At 44.7% G+C, this 14,308-nt stretch overlaps 1 protein-coding gene across 1 annotated transcript in view; it reads right to left on the bottom strand.

Annotated features, from left to right (window-relative positions):
• Positions 1 to 10,604: 10,604 nt before the first annotated feature.
• Positions 10,605 to 14,308, bottom strand: part of ARHGAP31 (Rho GTPase activating protein 31) — a 173,365-nt gene continuing 169,661 nt past the window's right edge. The window contains exon 12 of the mRNA XM_007943864.1: positions 10,605 to 13,022. Within this exon, the coding sequence (XP_007942055.1) occupies positions 10,605 to 13,022 (2,418 nt within the window). The remainder of the gene's footprint in view (positions 13,023 to 14,308) is intronic.

Here is a 14,308-nt window from a genome sequence, read left to right as displayed (position 1 = left end):
GGTTCAAACCCACCAGCCACTCCTTGGAAGGAAGGTTGGGCAATCCTACTTCCGTAGTGATACTGCCTCAGAAACCCAAGGAGGGGTCGCTATGAGTCGGGGCCGACTCGATGGCAAACAACAACAACAACAACAACATCTGTGGCAGGAGGCAATGGAGAAGCTCAGTGTCTCCAGCCAAAACAAGGCCAGGAGCTAACTGTGAAACAGACTATCAATTGCTCATACGCAAGTTCAAGTTGAAGCTGAAAACAAGTCCATGAGAGCCAAAATAAGACCTTGAATATATCCCACCTGAATTTAGAGACCACCTCACCTACTTTGGTCATGTTGTCAGAAGGGACCATTCTCTGGAGAAGGGTATTATGCTTGGTATGTTGTTGTTGTTGTTTGCCATCGAGTCGGCCCCGACTCATAGCGACCCCTCCTTGGGTTTCCGAGGCAGTATCACTACGGAAGTAGGAATGCCCAACCTTCCTTCTGAGGAGTGGCTGGTGGGTTTGAACCACCAGCCTTCTGGTTAGCAGTCAAGTGCCTTAGCCACTATGCTACCAGAGCTCCTTGGTATAGTCAGTAAAAGGGGCAAGGCCCTCAATGCAATGGATTGACCCGGTGGCTGTAATGATGGGCTCAGGTATAGCAGGGATTGTGAGGCTGGCACAGGACCAGGCAGTGTTTCGTTCTGTTGTACATAGGGTCACTATGAGTCAGAGCTGACTTGTCGGCACCTAATAACAACAATAGCATATGAAATATCTAGAACATCCAAATCTATGGGAACCAAATCTCATTAATGGATACCAGGGACACAAAGGAAGGGTTAAAGGAAACTCAGTGCTTAGGGGGCACTGTGTTTCTGTTAAAGGTGATGGTTGCACAACATAATGAATTTAATTAATGCTACTGATTCACACCTGTAAAAAAATGTTGAAATGATAAATGGTTTGTTACGTATGATTTTACCGGGGCCGGGGGGTGGGGAACCAGTAGGGTGAACTTGGTATACTGGAAAAGGAAAAAAGATCCTTGATGCAATTTTCTGGGTGGCCGAAGGTGGATAAATGTCTCAGAAGAGGCATGAGCATGAGGGAAATGTTCCTCAATATCCTACTTACTCTGATTCCATGTTTATATTCCCTAAGCCTTTTTTGGGGAGCTCTGGTAACGTAGTGCCTAAAGCACTTGACTGCTAACCAGAAGTCGTGGCAGTTCAAACCCATCAGCCACTCCTTGGAAGGAGGATTGGGCAATCAACTTCCTTAGTGATACTGCCTTGGAAACCCAAGGAGGAGCCGCTATGAGTCAGAGACGATTCGATTGCACATAACAACAAGAAGAAGCCTTTTTTCTCCCTTTTTTCCTCATCAACCACTTCCACCACTGCAAACCTTTGCCCCACCAATTTCTATTTACTGGGCAGTTGTGTGCAGGACACGGCTGGGTGCTGGAGATTGTGATATTCATAATCAAGTAACTAGTAGAAGGCAAACTAGTAAGTCAATAATGGTAACACAGGATGTTCAGTAATAGAAGTATGTACTAAATACAATGGTAATACAGAGAAGGGAGTAACCAATTTTGCGACATGGGACTGGAAGCTATAGTTAGTGTCAGGGAAGGCTTCACTGAAACAGTGACACACAAGATGCATTTTGAGGGAGGACTAAGAGTTTACCATGCAAAAACCAGAACCATAGACCTGCTCTAGGTATTTAAAAACCAGTTCAACAATGCTAGACAGCTAAGGAAGGAATACACTGTAGAGGGACTTGAAGTATACAATATGAAGTTCGGGTTTTTATTATCTTGTAGGCCAGAAGTTCTCAAAGAGGTGAACCCTGGACACCATATCGAATCCACTAAGTCAGAATCTTGAGTGTGAAACCCAATACTTGAGTGTAAAGAATCTGGACTGTGAAGCCCACTTTTCACAAGTCTTCTCCCCTTCCCCTCCAAGTAATTCTTAAGGAGACAGAAGTATGAGAATTTTTGTAGACAAGAGAGCTTATGAAAGATTTTAAGCAGAGGAGTAACTTTGGATGTATGATAAAAGGATTCTCAGATCAAGGTTTCTGAAAGTGTAATCCTGGACAGGCAGCATCAGCATCACCTACAAACTTTCAGAAATGGATGTTTCAGGTCCCACCTCAAACCTGCGGAGTCAGAAACTGGGCAGAGCCCAGCAACCTGTTTTAACAAGTTCTACTTGAGGTTTTCATAAATTCTGAAGTTTAAGAACCTGTCTATCTTAGGCAAGCAGGCTGGATGATAGCTTTGGAAAAGGGAGAATGTCAATGAGACTTACAGCAGCGAGACCAGTTAAGTGGCCACTTAAAATGTGTGTGCAAAAACAAATAAGAGTTTTGGGGAGGGGAGCCATCCACCAATGTATGGGTGGTAGAAGTAGTCATGGGCATAAATAATGTAAGGAATGTATGTGGAGTGAAAAAGATGGAAGGGAAGAATTTACTGTATAACAACATTTAAGAGTAGAGGGATTTCAAGTGAAAGAATCTAAGAAATTGGGCATCTATGAGAGGAGTAAACCATGAAAAGAATTTCAGGAAATGATCAATAGCATAAAATATTTTTAAAAAGGAGTCAAAAGTGACTATTGAGTTTGTTTATTAGATCACTGATGATTTCAGCAAGAGAAAGGGGAACATTGGGGATGGGAGGTACACACACACACACAGGGAAGTGTGAGGTTGAAGAAACACGTTTGAAAGCATATACTTGTGTGGTGACACAAAGAGCAATTGTCCTCATTTAGAGTGATACATCTAGGAGGGAGTCCCTGGGTGATGCAAATGATTAATTCTCTTCAGCAGCTAACCAAAAGGTTGGAAGTTCAAATCCCAGAGGCATTTTGGAAGGAAAGCCTGGCAATTTACTTCTGAAAAATCAGCCATTGGAAACCTTACGGGGCACAGTTCTACCCTGACACACATGGGGTCGCTGTGAGTCGAAATCGACTCAACAGCACCTGGGGGAGAAGGTTTAGGTGGAGCTTTAGAATAGTGGAATAGCCATTATAGGTTTGGAAATGAGGCCATGGCTGAGAAGGTGTCGGGGGGCGGGGAACACTGCCGTGGAGTCGATCCTGACTCTTAAGGACACCTCCTTGGGTTTCCGAGGCATTATCTCTAAGAAAGCAGATTGCCCAATCTTCCTTCTGAGGAGTGGCTGGTGGGTTTGAACTGCCAGCCTTCTGGTTAGCAGTCAAGTGCCTTAGGCACTATGCCACCAGAGCTCCATTGCTGAGATGGTAGATCACAAATTTCTAAAGGTACTCATATCATGCTTTATCATTTTCTCTGGTTTAACTCAAGAGCTGCAGTAGCAGACAGAAAAAAATGGGTGGCAAGAGTCCTGGTCCTAGTTTGGAAGTTTTCCAGGCAGTTATAGCAGTGATCAAGGAGGGAGCTAATGGTGCTGGTGAGAACACCGGAGATGACGCACCTGTGGAGATGATGGGGAGGAAGAATGAAGTCTGGTGTGAGTACTGCCAAAAAGTAGGGTGGGATAGGTATTAAAAAAAAAAAAAAAAAAAACCCACCACCTTCAAGTCAATTTCAACTCACAGGGACTCCCATTGGGTTTCTAAGGCTGTAAATCTTAACTGGAGCAGGATGCCTTATCTTTCTTCTGTGAAGTAGCTGGTGGGTTTGAACCACTGACATTTTGGCTAGCAGCCAAATGCCTTAACCACTACACCACCAGAACACTTGTGGCCCAGGTATTAGGCATTAGTAATTAAGAGTCAATAAAAAGTATGAGGGAGCAAGGATAGGAGAAAAATCTGAGAATGGAATATGGGAGTGTGGAATCACCGAGTTCTGAACTGTGAAACAGCCTGAGGCAGCACCCTGGGAACAAAGAACTAAAACTTGGGACGGGTGAAAGCTGTGAGCAAATGCACCAAGGGTGTGGGATAGGTTTTCCTTGGGAACACTGAAGTCATCGAGGATGATGGTGGGGCATGTGGTAGAAAGAAACAGAATCTGGTGCCAAAGATGGGAAATCTGAGGCATTCATTGACTACATCATGGCCACAAGGAATGGGAAAAATGACGAAAACTGGCTGGTATAAAATTTAATAAGGAAGTTTTGTATGAGATGGAAAGAAACAGTGTCTAAGTGGGGAACCAGAACACAGGCCCTACATTTTTCTGACCCTTTGTGGTCTGTGTAATGTGGGGAAATGTGCTGCCTCTTGTGCAAGGAAAGACATCCCAAGGGAAGTGTCAAGTTGTGTTTGTGTCCAGGAAGTAGAGACAGCATCAGTGAAAAGATTGCTGCTGTAGAAGAGCTGGGAACTGTATGTGTTGGTGGGGGTGGGGAGTGGGGGTGGTTCAGGAGAGAAAAACAGGAGTGTGGGGATGTGGGAGTACACAAGAAAAAGCAAACTTTCAGGGCAGCAGTGAAGACCACAGGAGAGAAGCAGACCCTGAGTGGTGTTAGGTTCTAAATTGAAGACTGCTGCTAAAATGGTAGTATATTTATCCCGTTGGCAATATTTTTACTGCCAGTGTAACTAGGTTATGAGCCTAGGTTGTATGATTGTTTTTCTAAGGGTCAGTCATTAGGCTTAATGAGTGTCCCTTTCTCCCTCCCCTTTTGTGTGATAAATGCCAGGATAATAAACTTTTTCTTCTTTTGTTCTTTTCCAGTGCATTTTAATGTGATCACTCAAATAAAGAATGGTCCCCCTTGATTGGTTCAAGTGATAGGGAAATTGAGTTCACACCTGTACAAGTAACCCTACTTGACTTCTTAAGATAAGGAGCTTTGAGGAGCAATACACTTTTTTTTTTTTCCTTCTCATTTTTCATTACAGTATCCATCGACTCATGCTTGGTATCTTGGGTGACATGACAGTGGTTGCAACATAAGGGGGTGAAGCTGAAAGCATTTGACGATTGTTAAGATGTAAAATAATGACGACAAAAATTATTGAAGCAAATCAGAAGACTTGCTGTGAGATCAAACCTTGAAGTGACAAAAAAAGGGACATTAAATATTTTAGAAATGGCTAACAGCAGACTGACTGCCCTGTTACAACCTTTATGGCCAAAGCTTTCAAAATAAAATGAGGCTGCAGATCATTGGTCCGTCCATCCCTCCATGTTTATGACCGCCTTCTATTGTGCAAGGCAAATGGCAGTGAGGAGGGAATGGGCTGAGCAAGGGAGGGATGTTATTTTGACGCAAAACCAAAGTACAATGGCCTGGGAGTCCAGGAAGGTGAGATTCTTTTCCCCTCTCTGAGGCTTGTGGTCTCCATGCCTTTGCTTCATATTTCGTCAGCCGCTGTGCAATCAGCTGTGGGGGGCGGGGCGTGCAGGGCTTGTCAGCTCTATCATTTAATGGTTCATTATCCATAATTCAATATCAAACCAAGAGTAAAACCACAACCCAACACTGACTCCGACCCCACGATCCAGTCCAACCTTCCCTTGAAGTCCAGCCCCAGCGACCACAAAAGCAAAACCCAACTCTGATCACATTGTTTAGAAAAGGCTGGAGGAAAAGAACAAACTAGAACAATCAGCTTGATGTACATAATCCACTTTTCTGGATACTGGTTTTGACGACCCCTATCTTCCTCTAGCTCACGGTTTCATCATCATCACTGTTTTGTGTCATTTATTAGAGTAAGTTTTTAAAGCGTTAACAGTCTGTTTTAATTCCATTTATTTGTCTTTATGGATATGTTTAATATTTATATTTTCTTAGTCAATAGAAAAACACTTTGATTATATCTTTGGAAATATATTTGAGGAGCTCAAAAACAGATGAAATCCTGTGGCTTTCTAATAGACTCCTTTGAAAAAGTGCTTTATCTTACAGAATTATAAGCCAGGAAATACTATGGCATTAAATGATTGCAAAGCATTTTGATTCATCCAGTAAAACACATGGCTATGTATACCCTGTGGCCTTCCATTTAGCTACATCCTCCTTTACCCTCATAGAGATGGAATCCCTACATTGCTCATGAACTTTAAGGTTACTAAACAAGGTGCTGTGTGCTGGTCAGTCTGTGGTGGCCCCCAATATGAAACTTTCTGGAGTGGCACTGATCTCAGGCATTCACCCTTCTACCATCCCCGCCCCCTGCTTGGAAAGCTTCCTCCCTCTTCCTACTCTTACTTTGCTGGAAAAGGAGTTAGGCACAGTAAAGGAGGACACATTCTTTGTCACCGCAGATTTGCACATTTTAAGCTGGCCTTCCTGCTGGAAGTTCTTAAAATCATACTATTGGCAACCCTTAACCACACTACTTAGGCTGTCATCAGATAGGATCAGCCATGATAGAATGTAAGTCTAATTAATCCTAGTGGGTCTTGGACCTGCTGGAAACTTCTCCCACTCCAATCCCTGACAAAGAAATCTTATGTTCCCCAATAGCCCTTCAGACAGGAACCCAAGGCCTATGTAGACAAATGACTGTACTACACCATTTCATCAAATATGATTATCATGTGCTCAACACTAGCTGTGAAAGTAACAGCTTCTCTTGGACCTTTGTCGTCAACAGGAGTTAACCCTCTTTACCATAACAGAAGTCTCTAACATCCCCTCTCGCGTAGTATGGCTCCTACGCGTGTCATTTGCAGAAATCCCAAAGAACTTCTCAACCAAACCAATTAGGACCATGCAAAACGTCAGAACTGTTGAACTGAGTTGCCACTCTTTTTATATGATCAAAGCAAAGTTCTCAATGTCTGAACGTCTCACTGGTACCTTCTATTGGATTTGCAATTATGTTTTATTTGGTTATTTAAAGTCAGTCAGCTACTTGAAAAAAGAGCTCTGGTGGCATATTGCCTAAGGCATTGGCATTTGACTGCTAACCAGAGGGTAAGTGGTTCAAACCCACCGGGTGCTCCACGGAAGGCAGATGAGGCAATTTATTTCTGTAGACTTGTAGCCTTGGAAACCCAATGAGGAGTCACTATGAGTCAGAATCAACTGGATGGTAGTGTTTTTTTTTTTTGAGGCCACTTGAGCACTAACGGTCATTTTAAAATATGCTGTTGTTATTGTTATGTGCCATCGAGTTGGACCTGACTCATAGCGACCCCTCCTTGGGTTTCTGAGGCAGTATCATTATGGAAGTAGATTGCCCCGTCTTCATTCCAAGGAGTAGCTGGTGGGTTTGGACCTCCAGCCTTCTGGTTAGCAGTGAAGTGCCTTAGCCACTATGCTACCAGAGCTCCCTTAAAATATGCTAGTTGCTACTTTTCTCTCCCTCCTTCATTTGGTTCTGAATGGTCCTAAATCTTGTCCCTGGTTATTTATGGGCTATTTGTTATCTCCCTACAACCGCCCCCCACTGCTATTTTCATTAAATTCTTCAAGGGTTTAGGAGCTCTAAAGCACTGCATTATTACTAATCTCTTGATAAATATTACTTATTGATAATAATTACATTTTTCATGTCCCCACAATATAGAATTTTGACTTGGATACTATTTTGAATTTTAGGGCTCTGATTAGGCCAACAGTGTCTTAGTGGCATGGTTGGTCAGGTCTCTCATACTCCAAGTGAAGCAGAGAACAAAAACCAAATTCCCTCTATTCATTGGTCCATTTGGACAAAAAACAAACAAACAAAAAAAACAACCTTGGCCTGGCAGGGGCATTTTGCAAATAAATATAGGTAATCGTCTTCTTTGTTGTTGTTATGTGCTGTTGAGTTGGACCCAACTCATAGCGACCCCGCCTTGGGTTTCTGAGGCAGTATCACTACAGAAGTAGATTGCCCCATCTTCCTTGGGAGGAGTGGCTGGTGGGTTTGAACCGCCAGCCCTCTGGTTAGCAGTCAAGTGCCTTAGGCACTATGCTACCAGAGCTCCTAACTGTCTTCTTAAGGGACCATTAAAGCTGAAAGAAAACATTGGTACATGCATGCATTTCACTTGAAAATCAGCCATTGAGGATTGACAGCTGATTCTAAGAAGTCTTTTGAAAACTTAACTGCAGTCCTTTCAAAGACACCAGGTAGATCCTCCTAAAACCAACAGCACCTGTTCTGTCCTTTCCCCAGACAGAAGAAGGCAATCTGATCCTCTCCCAACCCACCATCCCCAGGGCGCCCCCAAGGAGATGAATAAACAAGTAACACCAGGGCATTCTGGGGAAAAATCTAGGGGGAAAAGTAAAATGGATCTTCTTGACCATGGAGTGGGATTTCATGAGCATAAGGCGAGCTCCAGCCCACAAGACCCTAGTTGAATTGAGTAGATAGGAAAGCTCAGAGAACAATGACATGATGACAGTGTCTCTCATGATGACACCCACACACCCACACTCCCGAATATGCTGCAAATGAAAAGTATCAGAGTCTAAAGGAATGTGGCAGCCAGTTTATAACTCGGAATAGGCACCTCAGCCCTTAGAATTGTTAATATGTAAATAGTAGCTTCTCGGTCTATACCAAAATAAAAATATATTCTAGCAGTGTTACAAACAAGAATTTAAAATAATCACAAAACAGTTTAAATATTTCATTACTCGGCTCAGAGTTCTGATGGAAGCAAAGTGTGGTCCCTTCCCTCTCACATTCTAACTGGAACTTAAAGCCTACTTGCTACATTTTATGATAAGGCAGGAATGTGCTTTTCAATCTCTCAAACATGGCCTTTCTCATCTGTCAGTGTACTGCATTTCTTCCCCTTGCTTGACCAGGGGGAAAGTGCTATGCCCAAGGACTTTTCCTACGGGTTGATATCTCATTGGCTGCTGATCCCATGTCTTGCTCACTCAAGGACAATGCAAAAAAAAAAAATTAAAAAAAAAAAGTGGTCAAAGGCCTAATAAATGCTCCCCTTGCTCACCCATTTCAGTGCTCTCTGAAGGCAGAACTCATCAGTTGACCTGATACTTGCTATCACACTGGTTTAAAAGGTGTAAGATTTCAATAAGTGTCTGTATGTTTTATCAGGGAAGAAGAGACAGGAACATCCATCTATAAGCGGCAAGGTATCTGCTTCCAGTTTCTCATTGGAGGCGGTAACTTCAGCTTGGCTCCTATATTGACCTGCACCAGCCTTGGTCAAGGGGTCTGCCCAGAGCTATTGCTAGCCCTTAGAGAAATTCCTGCAATGATTGAGCATTTGGACAGTTTGGCCATGCTTGGAGCTAAGAAAAGGTGCATAGGGCAAAAAATAGGTCCTATTTTCCTTTATTTCTCAAGATGGTTGTCTTAGAAGGTTTGAAAGAGTTGCTACACTAATGGTTTTGCCTTGAGAACTGCTCTAGTAAAGCCCTTTCTGGGGAGCACCAAAATGGCAAACAGTTCACATTAGTTCTCTCTCCTGTCTCCAGTTGAAAAACAAAGGACCATTGGGAAGTTCTAAGTAACTAAAAGGAAATCAAATTGGTTTATTGTTTCTGCTTATAAATGGACAGAAAGGAGCAAATGTAAATGCCTGGGGTATGTGGTAGACGAGAGGAGAGGGGTAACTCAAATCTGCTCTTGAGCAACAGAGGGAAAAGGACAAAGGAAGGCACCCACTGTCTAAAATGAAATACATTTTCAAGAAGGACACTCTCTCGAGTGGTGGTGAGGGCCACCAGCCTAGAGCTCTTCCCTATGCTCCTAGGGCCTCTCATTCATCCTCTCCTGTACTCCTAGCCCAAGCCTAGTGTACAGAAAAGTGGAGCGGAGCTAGGTGAGGTGTTTCCTGTTAAGGCCCATCAGTTAAAACACATTAAGTTTGGAGTACTATTATGATATCCTGTTCTTGCACTCTGACACTGAAAAGGAAGCAGATAACTTCACCTTGCTATTGCACACCGAAATGAAAATTCAACACGTTTCACCGAGGTAACCTTCATCAGTTTCCCTCCTGCCTAGCTACTGGATTTACAAATCAGAGGTCAGTACAGTGGCAGTTGGAATCCCAAAGTAATAAAAGTCAGAGTCTTCTTGGGTTGTGCCAGTCTCTGAGTTTGCTCTTGAGTATAGATTCTGAGTTTCTATGCTGGTATGTGGAGCCATCTTGAACAGGTAGGCAGAGATTCCAGGAAAAAGGCATGGTAAATTCACCCATGTGGATATCTAAGTGCATGTTAGTTTGCATTTCCAAATCTGCTTGTATTCTGGATACTACACTTCTTCAAAGCTTGTTAGAAAACTGGTCTGAAGGAACACATGCTTTAAAGAGCATTAGAAAGCATGAAATGAAGAGGAGACCTTTAAATCTCGATAGCAACATTTCCAACACAGGCAAAGAATTTCTCTTTCTTTCAAAGGACATTATCACAGCCAGCTCTCAATAGTAATAGCTAATGGTAATGGGGAGTACTGCAATTCACAAACAAGCCCCAAATTTTATTGGAGGCAAGCATTACAACCTCTTCCCTTGCTCTTATGGACTTATCTAAATCTCATCTCTTGGTCTTTCCCTTGACCACTCTTCTGGAAAATGGACTATAATTAATAAATGGTCAAAAAACTGAAGAAAGAGAAATCAAGAAGCCAAAATAATCCCCAGCTTGGATAATGTGTGCCTGGAATAATGGCAAGTTGGCCCTGTAGTCACTTCCTGATGAATCATACCATTTTCCCTACACCAGCAGGTAAACTGGTATCATTCTATTTGTCTCCCACTTCTTCCATCCAGAATCACTGATCTCCGCTGGGGCTGGTAAAAACAGCTGGTTGATGTCTCTAGTCTCTGGCCATTCTTAGGAATGGTCATTTTATTCCTAAGTGTAACCCCTTCCGGTGTGACCCACGTGTTTTCTGCCAACTCCCCACAAAGAAGGCCAGGGGAAACTCTCTGGATGGGACTTCTGATAGGAGACAGCAAGACCCTGGAATCTGTCCCTGCGGATGAGGGGGGTGGGTGGTCCATTATAGGGAAGGGAGGACTAAATAAGATGAGGCTCTGAGGTCTTCCCGGCCTTGACCTATGGAAAGGCTTAGAACCCCCAGATGGTCGCTCTATTTTTGAAGAGAGAAGGTTGTCCCCAGATGGCTCTGTCTCTGATGTTCGCTTTCTACATTGCACTATTGCGTCCTGGGTGGAGAGGAGGTTAGACGAGCCTGGTTCTGGAGAAAGGGTGGGTCCCTCACACACGCAGGATACAGCAGCATCCACTTGTGAAGACTCAATGATTCCTGTATCTTGCTTTGGTTTCTCTCCATTTGGGCCTTCCAAGGAGGACAAAGAATCATCTTTGGTGGGTTTCTGAGTGGTCCCACCAGTTGAGCTGGGCTCCTCTTGGCTCTTTCCCAGAGGCTGAGCCCCACCTTCCCCTGAGCTCTGAGAGGGGAGGGGCTGTGGGATCTGTGTGTACTGAACCTTGGGTGGGATAACCGGGACTGCCCTGGCCTGGCACATTTTGACCATGAAGGAGGTTCTCACAGCTGACACACTGACAGGGGCTGAGTTGCGGCGGCCTGTTAGGGCATGAGCGATGATGTCTACGTCCTGTGGGTCTTGGGAGTGGACTCTCCAGGGGTCTGCATTACAGTGGGATGAGATCATCCATGTGTCCTTTGAGTCTCCTAGCTCAGACAGCTGTATTACAGGTGAGCCAAATGAGGCCACATTCTCACAGCGGAAGAGGTCAGCAATGGGAATAGCAGAGTCCAAATTGAGAGAAGAAGGTCTGTTTTTCCCTTTTGGGGGCCCACATTCAGTGCTCTTCAGCTGTAACTTTGGGAGATGCTCTCCAGACAACGTGCTGTCCTGTACGACAGGTGAACTCTCCTTGCAGCTCCCTGGTCCTGGAACACTGCCACGCTCAATGTGCAGGTTGTCCTGCCCCAAGCGTGCAGCCTGCTCCTTTGCTAGACTGACAGGACTAGCTTCTGCTGGTTTGAGCTGCACATCACCTGGTCCCTTGTGGCTGGGAAGGGTCTCTGCCTCTTTCAGGCCAGAGAACTCTCTGAAGGACCTTGGGGCTTTCTCCTCCCATCCAGTCATCTCGCTCCTAGAGACCAGTGGCTGCAGAGGCTCAGAATTTCTCTCTTTTTCAAGATTAGCACAGCTGCTGGAAGAGGGGCCCTTGAGAGTCCACGGGCTCATATCCGGGGTTTTGCTGTCTAGAGAATGGCTCTGTCGAAGGCTGGGCCTGTGGGAAAGTCTCTTCTCCAATCGGTGGCCCTGGGAGCCCTGTACCTGGGTCCCTTGCACATCCTTCAGGGTGGGAGAGTGTAGGGGGCTCGTCACCCACTGGGGCTCCTCCCAGGGTTCTACCATCTCCAAGCCATGCTGGGTAATGTCTGTCACTGCATCATCTTCATCACAGTCTGAGGGCTCCTGCACAGAATGCCCTCCATCCCCCTCTCCTTGTGGGGCAAGCGCCACCGCCCTTGTGCTTGGCAAACCAGAGTCCTTTACCGGGATAGCAGCACTCTTTAGATTTTGCTTTTCACCCTGCGCTGAGGCCTCGTCTCCCTGACAAAAACTAGGGGTGGCAGGGCTGCCTTTGGACTTCAGCTGGTCTAAACAGGGATCTGTCCTCAAATTTTCGGTTGGGTCTTCTGTCTCAGGGCCACTTTGCGACAGTGGGACTCCAGGAGCTTCTTCTAGAGGAGTTGGAGGGGGAGGAGCAGGAGGTAGGGGAGGAGATTGCTTCCCTGAGCCTGCCACCTCTACCGTTGCTTGTGAAGAAGCCATCTCAAATGAAACTATTTCCAGAGGAGCCAGGCTGCAGGGGTCTGGGCGCTGCCCCTTCTCAGGTTCGCCCCTCTGGAGGTTGCTGGTTGGCTCCGGCTTCTCTCCGCTAGCGGCAAGCGAAGCCTCCTGTGTGCTCTGATTGGTTGAGCCCTCGGTCCGCTCCTCCAGAAGAGCTGGGGCAGGGGCGGAGCCTCGGGATAAGTTCTCAGAAAGCTCTGTGGAAGCGGAAGAGCCTGGACTAAAATCAGGGGTTGGCTGAGTTGGGCTTATCTTTGGAGGTGGTGGTGGCATCGCGGAAAACTCCTCCTCAGATTCAATGATTTTCAGTTCCTGTTGAATCTCTGGCCAGATCAAGGCATTGACTAGATCATCTTCATCCTGAAAAACATCAAGAAACTTATTAGAACCAAGGGCTCTCCTCACTGACATTCACACTATCTTCCAGTGAGAGCAGTGCCAGGCTCTGCTACCTCAGCAAATAAAGGATATATCATTGGTGATACCTGCAAATATTTACTGAGTGCTTACCAAAAAAAAAAAAAAAAAAGCATTTGCCGTAGAGTTGATTCTGACTCATGGCAATTCCATGTGTTTCAGAGCAGAACTGTGCTCCACAGGGTTTTTAATGGCTGATATTTCAGAAGTAGATCACCAGGTCTTCCTTCCAAGGCACCTCTGGGTGGATTCAAACCTCTAATCTGATTAGTGGGAGCTCTGGTAGCATAGTGCCTAAGGCATTTGACTGCTAACCAAAAGGCTGGCAGTTCAAACACACCAGCCATTCCTCAGTAGGAAGATGGGGCAATCTACATCTGTAGAAATAATATAGGTGAGGAGACTTATGTTCAAATAGATTAAGCAATTTACATAAATTACACAGGAGAATAGGTCTGAAGCCCATAGCTCTATTTATACCAGAACATAAGCACTTAATCCCTGTACAATGTTACTTCATAAAACAAGCAAAAACTCAAGTCTTTGACTTCCGGTTTACCTGAACCCACACAAGAATGAGATTCTCCTACTGAAATAAAAATGTTGATACTTGCCCTAAGATTTGCTTAAAAATGTTGATACTTGCCCTAAGATTTGCCTTCCAAATAAATAAATATACTTTTTTCCCTTATAACCAAAGAAATATATTCCACATGGGAAAAAAATTTAAATAGAAAAGAAGAACACAAAAACAGTGAAATATTATATTCCTAATAGCCACAGATAAGCACTGTTAATATAATGGGGTCTTCCCTTCTGTGGGTGTTGAACCACTTCTTCCTCCTACATCTTCTTTGCTGTCTTTGTGTCCCCACTTCTGGTCATATATCCAGCTTCTCTTTCTCCTTCTGGATGCCTCCCTTTTACTACAGGAAACAGATGGAGGGAGGCCTGTTCTGGGTCAGGGACACAAATATTAGCATCTGTTATTTCTTGTCTATAGGCTTAATCCTTCAAGGAGAAGCAGTTCAAAGCAACATTTCCAACTTGTGGGGGTACAGGCCTTCCTGAGAAATCTGCCCTGCACTGGCTTCTCACCACCTCTCACCTGGCTCTGATCACACACTGCTTCATATTGTTGTTGTTGTTGTTGTTAAGTGCCGTCAAGTCGTTTCCGACTCATAGCGACCCCATGCACAGCAGAACGAAACACTGCCCGATCCCGCGCC

The sequence above is a fragment of the Orycteropus afer genome, unplaced genomic scaffold (assembly GCF_000298275.1).
Source record: "Orycteropus afer afer isolate SDZICR_OR568_19922 unplaced genomic scaffold, OryAfe1.0 scaffold00114, whole genome shotgun sequence".
Classification (NCBI taxonomy): domain Eukaryota; kingdom Metazoa; phylum Chordata; class Mammalia; order Tubulidentata; family Orycteropodidae; genus Orycteropus; species Orycteropus afer.
This window is presented reverse-complemented; position numbering and strand designations above follow the sequence as displayed.